Raw genomic sequence first — 12,371 nt, 5'->3', positions numbered from 1 at the left:
GCATCTCCTTTCAGAACCACAACTGTAAAACACAACATGTAGAATTGTGTGAAACTCCTCTGTTTACGATGGACTGTGCAACTCCTGCCTGTGTTTACTGGAGTGATTCTTTGCTTTGAGTTGTGCCTTAAATGCTGGCTTCTTCTTTGGACTGAAGCCAGAACCATGTGGATTTTGAATTTCACTGGGTTTTCACTTGCAGCAGGTTCAAGATTACACTTTGCTCAAGTTCACAGAAAACTTGTCTTCAGTCTGCTAGAACATTTGTTAACCTTACTGAACTTGCTAATCCTTGTTTCAGTTTTGGCCTCATAATGCAATGCTGCCACAAGCCTCACCAGAGAGCACTTCTGATTGCACCCTGTGCTCTTTAATTGTACAAGCAATCATGTCAAACTAGCCAACTGTGTCCAAGCTCAGTCTTGCAGTGTATTCTGGCTTCAGTCCAGCATAATATTGAAGAATGTTCTGAATTTAGCCAAAGTAAAATCTTAGCTGAATCATAAAAATAACTTCTTTCTAGCTTTTAATCGGAATTTTAAATCTGGGAAATGCACACTGCTAGGAATGTGTTGTTCTTCATCTCTACAAAAATCATCCAAATCTGAGGGATATTAGAAGCAAATAAAATATCTTAGGTAGGAAATGCTGAAGAGGAATTCATTAATTTGACAGCTTCTTTAGAGATCAGTTTCTAGTAAGAGTAGGCAGGACTACTTTTCACAGGACCTCTGCAACACTGAGTGTACAGAATAAAAAAATGTCTGTACAAGAGAGCCACAAATCTATGTTTATTTTACATAACCTGTGGAATTGTTTACAGAAGGTATGCCTGAACGAGGCAAGGAACTGCTAAAGTTCCGCTAAACCACTTGTATTGATGGCAGCTTCATACTCCTGCAGGAAACCTGGATTTATCCACACCAACATTACAGACTTTTTCTTCACTCTTGGGCAAACATTTGCGGACTGAACATTTTAAAACTGGAAATCAATTTTGCCATTCTTGTTCTCAGAACTCAACTCAAGATGTCTGCAAAGGCCCTAAAAATTCAATCTCTACATGTCTTAAATGTGGGCAAGCAAAATGTTGAAGGCTTCCTCTTGCTTTTTAAAATTCTTGCAGAATTTTATCTCAGAAACACTGAAGAAACACATGCTCACAATGTGTTCAGTTACTACTGTAATGAATTGAAGCCTGCATAAGGTAATTTTCTTAGTATGATCTTGACAGTGCATTGCCTAAAGCACATAAAACATGCACACCACAGAGAAGCACAACTGCATGGACAAATATATTTTGCACTTTATTATGTTTTAAGCGATAAATGTTAACATATTTTTATGTAATTACTGCACGGTGAGGAAACAATGGCATAACTAGCAAAAAGGAAGCAAGTTGATGCTCTAAAATGGTATATGTCCACATACACACTTAATATCTTACAAGTAATCCAACCTTTATTATCAATGAAGACATAGCCATCAAAGCGATCTCTAAAAAGAAGGATGTCCTCGGGATTTCTAAAGTTAATGTATGCTCTTGAGTAGAGATGAGGATAAAGGCTGCAACAAGAAACAATTTCATTTTCTGTTACTTATTATTCTTTTCAGGGCTTGGGAAAACATAAAACCAGAAGGATCATATTGTAATCCTCATATCTGAGAAACTGCTACCTTAAGCAGTCTTTTTTATTTTAGACATTTACATATCTAATTATATATATGACAAAAAGTAACAGAACATCAGAGTTCTCTATGCAACTGTGAAATTTATTCTGAACTGACACAAATATTTCCAGCTTATTTTGTCCCCCTAAATTGCAGAGCATACATTTCCAGTTGTGCAGGATCAAAACTTTAATATTTCCCAATTCAAGAGATATGAGTAACAGCAGTGCTTTAGAGGAACTTCTCAGGCGTACTATGAAAAGTCTTGTGCCACTGAAACAGAAAAGGTTAAGTAAAAGACTGCAGTGAAGGGAAGTTTCCAGATTGTCACTGTATTTAAATAGATTTCTATCTTTAAGAAAGAATAAAAAACCTAATAGTTGACAATATAATCCATTGAATTATACACAAATAAATAAACTCCATTGGACATTCATGTGTTATCAATGTACATGCAATGTCTAGTTGTGACCAACAGTTGCTGTGAAAATCTAAAGGATTTCTAGCAAAAGAAACAGGTACTTAAAAAAATTCTGATTCTTCAAGAATTCTTTGGCATAGATCCCACTCAATGGGTAAATGTTTAATGTGCCTGATAAAAACCTCAGGGCTGGCACACCACAACCATGATGAAACTGAGGTAATTTAATGAATTGCAACCCATCAACTAAGTTATTCTGAGCCATGGTATGTACATGCTTTAAACTCCTGCAACTGTTAATATATAAGTCAATTTGTCTTAAACTAACTTAATGAGGACTACATATTACATCAAGTTTTAGAACAAATTTTAACACATGCCCATATCTTTAAAATACTTATGTTCATAATTTCATTGTCACCAATGGCCTGTCTTCAGACCAACTCACCACTGGCATCAGGAGACAATAAATACACACAGCTACAATTGTATTTCAATCCCATAGCTCCTTCAAAATCAGATTTCACAATGAGTGAGAAAAAGCAAAAATATGGATTGGATCACAGGATCCATGCACGTGGCAGCTCAAAGCAACACTACTCCCAAGTAACTTTTTCTGTTTAAAATATGCATCCATATGGATTCCACTTTCATTGTTAGACCATAAAGAGCAGTGCTGTCAATCACCAATGGTTTTATGCACCCACCAATTTTGTGTTTGATCAGTTAGCCAGAAGAAAAAACAAAACCAAAACAACCTAGAGGGCTTTTGTCACTTAGATGCTTTGCAAATACCACCTATGAAGTGTTTCTACAGCTTGAAGAGGATAAACTATATCCAAGGAAGAGAGGAAGACACATTTTATACCCATATATACCCAGTATATTTTGACATTCTAAGATGGGAAGAGCATTACATGAACTCTAAGTGGGCAAGTGCAAAAATGCCTGCTAGGGCATGGCCAGGGCAGAAAGATGCTATAGCATGGTTGTAGCTACCACCAGGATGCAAAGCAGATATAAAAAGACATATTCTACTCATTCATTTCAAAGAAGACAAAATTAAACACTTTTCATAATTATACAGAGTTAACAGATGTATTTTAAATGTGTAAGTAAAGGAGGGAATTTTATTTTTGCAATCTAAAGCTGCACTGGAACCAATGTCTCTATGCTGCCTAATGGCTACAGCAGTAAAAAAAGTCTCAGATAACTGAGGCTCCCATGAAGAAGGAAACTGCCTTCTCTTTCATTATCAACAGCACTATTCTTATGTTTCATGTGCTTTGAGGTTTAAATTAAATGAGGCCTGACATTAGACTGATATGATTGTACATTTGAAGTGCTAAACATTCATCAAACAAAACCAGGAATCTTGAGGGGGCACTGTTTTTTATTCCAGTTATTATTCCCTAAGATTGAAGAACTGAGTTTTAGTCCCAAGTCTAAACAGCTACCTCACTGTTCTTTCCATCTTCAGCTTTTGTAAAATATTAAAACTTTCTGTAGATTAAAGACTGCTAATTCGACAAGGGTCCATTCCAACATTGCTGTGGCTGCCTCAGTGCACAGCAAGCAGTTCATCATACAGTTGGATTTTATTTTTCCTGTAGGAACTTAGAACCTTATGGTCGGACATAATGTGAAAGAACTGAAAATGCAAAGGCTTGCTCCTTCCTTATTTCCTTTAGCTGGTATATCAATGCCATCTCTTTCACCTGCTTTGGCAACATAATCTTTTCCTAGTACACAACATAATATTTCTCTAGTTTTTTCAGCTTAAACAGAGTATCTTTCAAACTGAGGAACATTTCATATGGTTATTAAACACTTATAAGTAAGAAAGAACTGAGTCTGTATAAACAGGACTCAGGAAAACAAATTTAGAATTCACCTTACAAGTAAGGGATCTAGTGTTGCTGCTATACATTATTAACATCTTCAACTTTTAATTAAGAACTTCACATGCATCAGCAGAAATATACAACAATATAGAAGCATGGTTGAGCACAGCAGGCTATTGATGACACAATAAATGATGTCACAATGATGATGTCAAAATGATGATGGCACAATGACATAGCACTGTCTGTCCATTACTGTTGCTATGTGTCAGGGTAGAAGGCTGCACAAACAGAGCTGTGACAATGCTTAGCCATTGCAAGTTCCTTCTCCAATGGAGCCACCACTACAGAAGAGTTGGTTCTCATATGCCTGAGTTAACTATCAGTGTGCTTAGTGCACAAAGCTCACCCAAGTGTTTCAAACCCTTGTCTTAGGCTTCTCACCCAGCAAAGTGTGCAGTGTGCCTAAAAAAGCGCGTAAGATTAACATTCTAGGTGGGAAGCAAACTAAACCTAGCAAATTTGAAATACTAGCACTGGCCTGCATATGTATCACTTTTATTCTAGGTTTCAGACACCTGACTTCCAGCAGATACTCCCTACCCTGGATTATGTCTTGACCTATCCGTTCAGAACTCAACAGCATGGTCATGCAGGAAAGAATGCACAGGGCTTCACTGGGCTAAAGGCACTCTGAGGCCAACAACCCCTCCTAGGAAGAAGCACTCTTGCTTGACTTTTGTACTTAGTATTTAGCAGTTACTGGCTAAAATACTTTACTCCTCAGGATTTTGTCTTCCAGCTGAGTCTTACAGAAGGGCCAGTGAACTCTGTGTCTCTCTTTTTCGAGTATCTACCACCACAGATTTCATTCAGGATCTGAAATTCAGTTTTATCATCAGAGCTGGTTCCATTTTGCCATATGTTTGCTGTCTATAATGCTGCTTTTCCACACATACAGTGTTTTGGACAGATGCACTGCACATGTCGACACTTGGAGCAATCTCTATGGAAAAAACCCAGACGAGTCTGAGTATACACATTTATTCATTCCAACACACTGTTTCTTTTGTTTTTTTTCTGCTCTGCATTCAAGGGTATTCAATCTTCCAGGGTGCATTTATTCCTGTAGTCTATCATCTCTTTAAGTTCTTATTTTTCTAGCAACTTAAATAACAAACACATTCTAAATGTTTACTTCTCCTACAAAGTATCTTTTAACAAAACTGTGCAAAAAGATTGATATACAGGAATGCAATTTTGAATAACTATTCACAGTCTAAACAGGAACATATAAGCTATAAAAACAGCAATCTCATCTTAGTAAAATACTTATCAACTAATGAATCATGGTGGGAATTTATAAAATATGTACTTACAGGTATACAGAGCTCTACAACTAAATTTTGGAGTCAAATAACTCCTCCACCCATTCATACAGTAATTGATAACTCATCATTGACATTGTCATGTCAAGCTAAAATCCCCTGGCCTTCATCCTGGTCATCTTCTGTGGTCATTCACATAATGGGTGGAACTGGCACAATTTCAAATAAATTAAGTCTTTCCTTTTTACAGCTATAAATGAGCAGTTTGCCTGGCAGAGAAAGCAGAAACACTAGAGTTGTGTCAATCAAAGCCTATCAATGATTTCATCCAGAACACAGTAGTGGTTCCCTTGAAGCACTAAAGGTGCTGCCCTTTCAGGGCTGCAGCTCCTGGGTGCAATCCTATATCCTATAAAATGATGTTTACCTACAATAATCCTGAGCACAACATTGGGAAGAAGTTATGGAGGGAAGAGGAGTGCTCTCTGGAAGAGCTTTATCACTGTCTGTGATACATGGCATGGCACTGACTAAACTGTTTTCATGTGAGCAAAGCTTGTGTTCACATTCCTTTCATAACTTCACAACACTATCAACAATTCCTGGCACTCAGCACCAGTCCAGAGAGATGACCCAAACCCTGAAAGGCCACAGATCAATCACTTGACTAGTCATTAGTCACATCTTTAGAATAGGCTCAGAAACCTTTACAAGCAGACAAAAAAGAAACAGTATCTGGAAAAAATAGTTAATATTTGAAGTCTGAGTACACAACAGTCTGTCAATAAGGCAGAGTTTTTATTATCATCTATAAAGTGTTTGGTTTGCATTTTGATGTCAATATTCAAGAGAAAATAAATATAATGCAGTGAATCAGATGAATCTGAAAAATGAACAAAACACAAGTCACTTTCTGAAATTATTTTACTGAAATGGATGTAACTGAAAAACTGAGAATGACATTAATTACATGAAATTTGAAAAAGTTTCACAGCTTGCCTATAATAGGACATTGTAGACTTAAAGATAACACAAGAATATTATAAAGATTACAAAAAAAGAGAAACTGGAGTTGATATGCATCTTTTTTTGTTTTGTCCTCTAGAATGAATTATCTTGGAAATAAAAATGTAGAAACAGCTAGTTAGACCTCTCTAGTGCCCTTACCAACAACAGCTAACAGAGAATGCCAAGATAAAGTTTATTAAAAAGAGGAAAATGTACAAATACTTAACCCAGTTCTTAATTGCAGTATCTGCAGCCTAGGAACTTCATAATACCAAACGTGTTGTGTTCAATAGGTTTTCATAGATAAATATTTGTCTAAATAAGTATTTGTCTAACTGTTCCTCACCCATTCCAACATCCATCAATCGTGACAGGAATTTCTAGTAAATTCTAAAATCTGAATGAGCTTAAACTTCTGTGAAGTTACACAGGATGTGGTTAAACTGAGATGTTACAGCTCTTAAGGAAACTTGTCTGCTTCTCCATCAAAGCATCTCTATGCCTCTTTCCCTTTCCAACAAACAGATCCTCTTCACTGAGTAGCTTCAACTCCTTCTCATTGGGTGATGTGACATTCCTTTTCATCTTCACATGTTTTTGTTTCACTAAATTCTCTGGACTGCTTGCCCCTATGCACATGGTACAGGATCTAGAAAAAATCTATTCAGTGAAAGACAGAGAAAACATGCCCACCTTGTCCTGTAGCTGGAATGACACGAAGACACATGCACAGAGTTTGCTGAAATCTCGTGAACTGTCCATAACATGACAGACTATGGCGATATAATGCTTTATACTCAAAAAGTGCTCTCTGCTGGGTAAGTGAAGACTGAGATTAACCTTGATTAACTTGATAACTTTTACTTTCTGAAAGTTTATTGTATATTCCTGAGTGGGTAATATAAAGAGATGACTCATAAAAAGATATACATGGGTAAGCATTTGAACAAAGGGGACGAAAGAGGCAAGGTGATCTTGAGCCAGTCAAAAGACAAATTATCAGCCAAGCCAACACTGCAGAATGGCAGTGAAATGCCCATGTACACTGTGTAGTTTGCTGGAAGAAGGTGTAGCCATACAAACCTGTTAAAGATAAACCCACTTTGAACATCTCTTGTCTGAAAACACATTTTTTGAAAAGCAGGATAAAGAAAAAAGGAGCGAGTACAAAACATTTCATGCTGAAAAATTCAAACTTAAATGAATTTTTTTTAACTGAGTTTAGATTTGTGAAAGCAGAAGAGAATAGCATGACAACTAACTGTGTGAGAGAAAAAACAGTATCTTTCACTGGGAACATGTCACAGACGCAATTAAATGAATGAAAAGCAAGATTTTTGGGTAATCCAAATTTCATCACATAGAAGAGAAAATGGAACTTGATATATGCAACTGTTGACAGTGATTTCTCTTTTCTAAAGAGGCAAACTCCCTAAATTCTTATGCAAACTTTTCTGGAAAATTAAAGTTGGAATTTTTTAAGCTGTTAATTGGCATTTGTGCATCTAAGCACAGTGAGAACTGACACTGTTCTTCAGGGAATTTTTGGTTTGCCTTTGGTATTTTCCCCTTACCAAATGAACAGCTGGGACAGAAACCTTGAAGAAGCCCATTTGGAAACAGATGTGAGAGAGTTCAGAAGAGCAATGTAAGGTACTACAAACACTTCCAATCAGAGTATGTTCTCATCTTTCCTCCCTTAATATCCTTTGTGGTTTTAACAAAAAAGCTGAAGCACCTACTATTCAGTTGCTGCACTTATATGCCACTAAGTCAGAAACTGTCATCATTTCTCTTTCTCATCATCATATTTCTTCTTGACTGTGAAACTGACTCTGAGAGAAGCCCTAACTTCAAAATTTGGCGCACAGTAAAGAGCCAGGATCCTTCTGTAGCCAGTGGAAAGAATCTTGAGTCAGTGGAGGGGTGATTCATCACACACTAAGATATGACAAGATGGATCTCATACTTCAGTTTTTCAGAACACATGAAGATTGAGCATACATGGTGTTTTGTTTCTCTTCTGGAAACTGATTCATTCAAAAGGGGATTGCATTTTACAACTGTGATACTGAGGAAATTATATAACTACACCAGCAATTCTGATTTAATTTAAATCAAGCAGTATTTCTTCTTTTTCACTTTTGCATGAGACAAAAATAAATAAAAGAAAATTTTAAAAAGATTTCTTTGAAACACAAAAAAACTCATGCAGGTAAAGAAAGTAACTCAAATGGAACTTCTGAAAACATTCTGTGATTGTTTATCCCAGACTGAATCTTCCTCACAGCAAATTAAGCAGGCTGTTAAAACTTACCAATGACGGTAAAAGAAACATCAGGGTTTCAAACTACATTATGCCCTACTCATATAAAAAAAAATAAATCTGTTTTAAAATCTCAGGTGTAAAGGAAAAGGGCAGGAATGCCATTGTCTCTGCATATACAGCCATCCTTCAGAAATATTTTTGAAGTAGACTGAACTTTTAAGGGACAATGACTCAAAACATTCCTCCTTTGTGGAGATGCCAGGGTGCTTGGTTGAGATGGAGCAGGTGAACTTTCAGGTGTGTAATGGCTGAACTTCAGATATGGTAAGGCACCGGGTGAATGACGAGTTCAGGCTGTGAGTGAGATAGGAGCTGGATCTTGTGGAGGGGATTGTGCTCTTTGTCATGCTACTTTGTGCCTCCTTACACAAACCCCTGGGTTGTGGGGCTCCCTATTCTTCCCCCTTCTCCTGAGAAATGCCAAGGAATTCATGTGTGACCTGAGCATGTTCATCTCTGCTGATGGACATAATGAGGCACAACTGACTCAAACGGGCTGCTAGGATGGGCAGCAGTGTTCACCTGAAGGCACCTCTGATCCACATTTTTACATTGAGTTCCCTGCTCGTGAGGAGATACCTGATTTATATTCGCCTGAGCCTGAGTGAATATAGACCAAAGAGATGGTATGTTCCGTCTTCTCCCCACCACTTATTCAGGACTTCCTCCCCACTCCTCGTGCCAGATCTGAATCCAAGACTGCACAGCAACCAAGTTTTATTGCAGAACCTATGGGTGGTGAGATCCCTCACACTCTTGTACTCTGTTTTTCTTTCTTTTCTCTTTCCTTTCCTTTTTCCTTTCCTTTCCCCTTGTGTGTCCCTGTGTAATGTTGTTGCACTTTTACACTGCAACGCTTTCATGTTGTACTTCTATAGGTAATAACCACCAAAACAGCTCCATACCTGCTTTCCTTTGCAGCCACATTGTTCTATAATAAACCCTACATTGTTTATTTACAAATAGTGATCATTCAGCATTGTTTCACACTAATGTGCTCCCAGGGATTTAGTAACAAGAACCTGGATTATACCCACTTTCTGAGGCAGGCCATAACAGTAACTCAACAAAAATAATAAGAAGAGGAAAAACATGTGATTTGGAATGTCCCAAATACCTTGTTTAGGTTTTCAGCACTTGAAAACCTACAGAAACAGTTCATCCTCACCTGGGATCAGCAGTGCAAAACTCAAAATAATCATGGGCAGGTAGAGGATGCAGCTGCTCCTCCAGTTGCTCCTTGGTTAGACAAGGAGGAAGCCTTCGAATAACCACCTGCATATATTAAAAAAAAAAAAAAATGGAGATTTACAATTGATCTAAATACTGTAGAAACAGATGGCATAAATTCCCAGATTCAGTTTCTGCAATTGTTTTAAAATTGTAGGATAAGTGACATATTCTGATGAACAGCCTGAGAACCATTGCAATTTCATCATCAAAAACATAAAAAATAGATATTGATTACACAAAAATTTTAAAGTATGTCTGAAAACTGATTTAAACTAGCTTTTAAGTCTTGTTTCAGCAGTATTTTAGTGTAACAGGTCTCTGTGTCCAGTTGCTCCTGCCAGGGGTTTCAGGGTAGCTTCTGAGAGGATGCTGGGGCTGCCCAGTGTTAAGTACAGCAAATTCCAGTGGATCCACCCCAGGGCACAGCTGAGCCCTTTAAGCTCAGGTACTTTAGAATGGACAGGAAAGGCAGCACAGCAGTGGGTGAGACAGAGGAGTAAGGGTGGCAAAAAAATGTCAAAGACACCGACCTACAGACAAAAAAGAAAGGAGAAGGAGGGGAGGAAGTCCTCCAAGTGCCAAAGCAGAGTCCCTTGAAAGAGATCATGGTGAGGGGCACACTGCTCCCCCATATGCCATGAAGGACTACAGTGGAGCAGACATCAACCTGCAGATAATGGGGGACCCCATGACACAGCAAGTGGAGATGCCCTGATAGCTCCTACAGCCTGTGCAGAGGAGTCCACACTGGGTCAGGCTTATCCTGAAGGCCTGCAGCCCATGAAGGAGACTCATGCTGAAGCAGGTCATGAACAACTAGAGCACGTGGGAAGGACACTTCTGCAGCACTTCATGAAGGACTCTATCCCGTTGTGTCTCTTGTCAGGTCCCCCATGCCAGAGAGGAGAAGGAGTGTGAGGAAGAAGGAGCAGCAGAGAGGAGCTGTTACATCCTGTCTGCAACTCCCATTCCTCACCCTTCTGCAGTGCTTCCAGGTAGAGGAGGTTGAGCCTGGGAAGGAAGAGGGGAGGTGGAAAGGTTTTTTAGTTGCAATCTTTTTTTCTCAACAGTCTTCTCAAATTTTTAATTAGCCATGAAGTAAGTAAATTCTATCCATGTTAGAACCGTACTGTATCCTGAGTTAGAAGGGACCCAACAAGGAGCATTTAAGTCCTGCTCCTGGCCCTGCCCCAAGAATCACACCCTGTGCCTGAGAGCATTGGCCAAATGATTAGTGCCAGGCTTAGTGCTGACCATTTTCCCAGGGAAGCTGTTCCAGTGCTGAACTGCCCTCTGGGTGAAGAACCTTTTTCTATATGCAACCTAAACCTCCCCAGATGCATTTTCATGACATTCCTTTACATCCTGTCACTGGCCACCAGAGAGAAAGCATCAGTGCCTGCCACTCCATCTTCCTTTGTGAGAAAGCTGTAAGAAGCTGCTATGAAGTCCTTCCTCAGCTGTGTCAGCTTTTCCTGTGATGACACTTTGTTTTTTCCATCATACCTTATTCCTGGGTCTTGCTGAGGGAGGAGTGCATGAGCATGTGTGCATGGCTGGAGGTCGGCTACCCGGAGTCAACCCACCACACCCAGCTAAACTACCCAATAATAAAGGCCAGGAAGCTGTAGAAACACCTCTGGCTGAATGATGCCAGCACACAAAGCAGTAAAATGGCCATCAAGCTTTAGGCAATCTGTTTTAATTTCTGAATAGTCTAATATCTGAATTTAACTTCACTGAGCTCTGAGTTACAGTAATTTTCAGTGATTCAGCTTTCCAAGTAAAAAAACCCCGGGAATAAATAAAATCTCACAGTACTCAAGGACTCACAGCATTGTCAGGGTTGGAAGAGATCTCTGGTCCAACCCCCCTGCCAAGGCAGTGTCACCTAGAGCAGGTGCCACAGGGACATGTCCAGGTGGGTTCTGAACATCTCCAGCCAGGCAGACACCGTGAAATCCCTGCACAACCTGTTATAGTCGGCAAGTATTATTTGAAAAGTGCTCGAATAAAGACGGATTAGAGAGAGATGTGCTCTTGCCCTTGACAGAAGGTGCTCAGCCACAGCAATAGCCATCCTCGACTTCACAATTAAAGGTGAAATGACTTCCAGCGCTGACGCTGGGGGTCTCCCAATACTCCAGGGAATGAACACCCTCATTCTGCAGATGAAGAAATACCCGTTATAAACACACGAAGCTCCCGAGATCAGGCTCGGTCTGTCTCCTCACTGCAGCCTCCCTCCCATCCTCTCCCATCTCCCACCGGAGCCGCCCCCGCCCCGATCCCCGCGCCCCCTCACTTTGCTCAGCGCCGTTTTCTTCTCCTCCCGCTGTTTCCCCGGCGCCGGGTGAAGCGGCGGCGGCAGCGGGGAAGGCGGGGAAGGCGGCGGCGGCTGTTTCGGCGGAGCGTCCGTGTCGCGGCGCGGCGACTCCTGCGGCAGCGGGGCGTCCATGGGCCCCGGCCCGGCCCGGCCCCGGCCCTGCCTCCCGCTCCGAGCGCATGCAGCCGCCGCCCCCGCAGCCGGGCGGAAA

General features: G+C 40.0%; 1 protein-coding gene across 5 annotated transcripts in view; it reads right to left on the bottom strand.

The window, feature by feature from the left end:
* The window catches only part of UPF3A (UPF3A regulator of nonsense mediated mRNA decay), a 26,116-nt gene extending 13,745 nt beyond the window's left edge, over positions 1-12,371 (bottom strand). For 3 of the 5 annotated variants that reach the window (XM_086880279.1, XM_086880282.1, XM_086880281.1), the window contains exons 1-3: positions 12,140-12,307; positions 9,770-9,876; positions 1,460-1,566 (exon numbers count right to left, since the gene is read on the bottom strand). In XM_086880279.1, coding sequence (XP_086736405.1) covers positions 1,460-1,566; positions 9,770-9,876; positions 12,140-12,292 — 367 coding nt within the window. In that variant the 5' untranslated portion in view covers positions 12,293-12,307. Of the gene's footprint in view, positions 1-1,459; positions 1,567-9,769; positions 9,877-11,878; positions 12,000-12,139 lie in introns of all 5 variants that reach the window. The other 2 variants (XM_086880280.1, XM_086880284.1) reach the window with 2 other exon arrangements.

The sequence above is a fragment of the Cyanistes caeruleus genome, chromosome 3 (assembly GCF_971803275.1).
Source record: "Cyanistes caeruleus chromosome 3, bCyaCae1.hap1.1, whole genome shotgun sequence".
Lineage (NCBI taxonomy): Eukaryota > Metazoa > Chordata > Aves > Passeriformes > Paridae > Cyanistes > Cyanistes caeruleus.
This window is presented reverse-complemented; position numbering and strand designations above follow the sequence as displayed.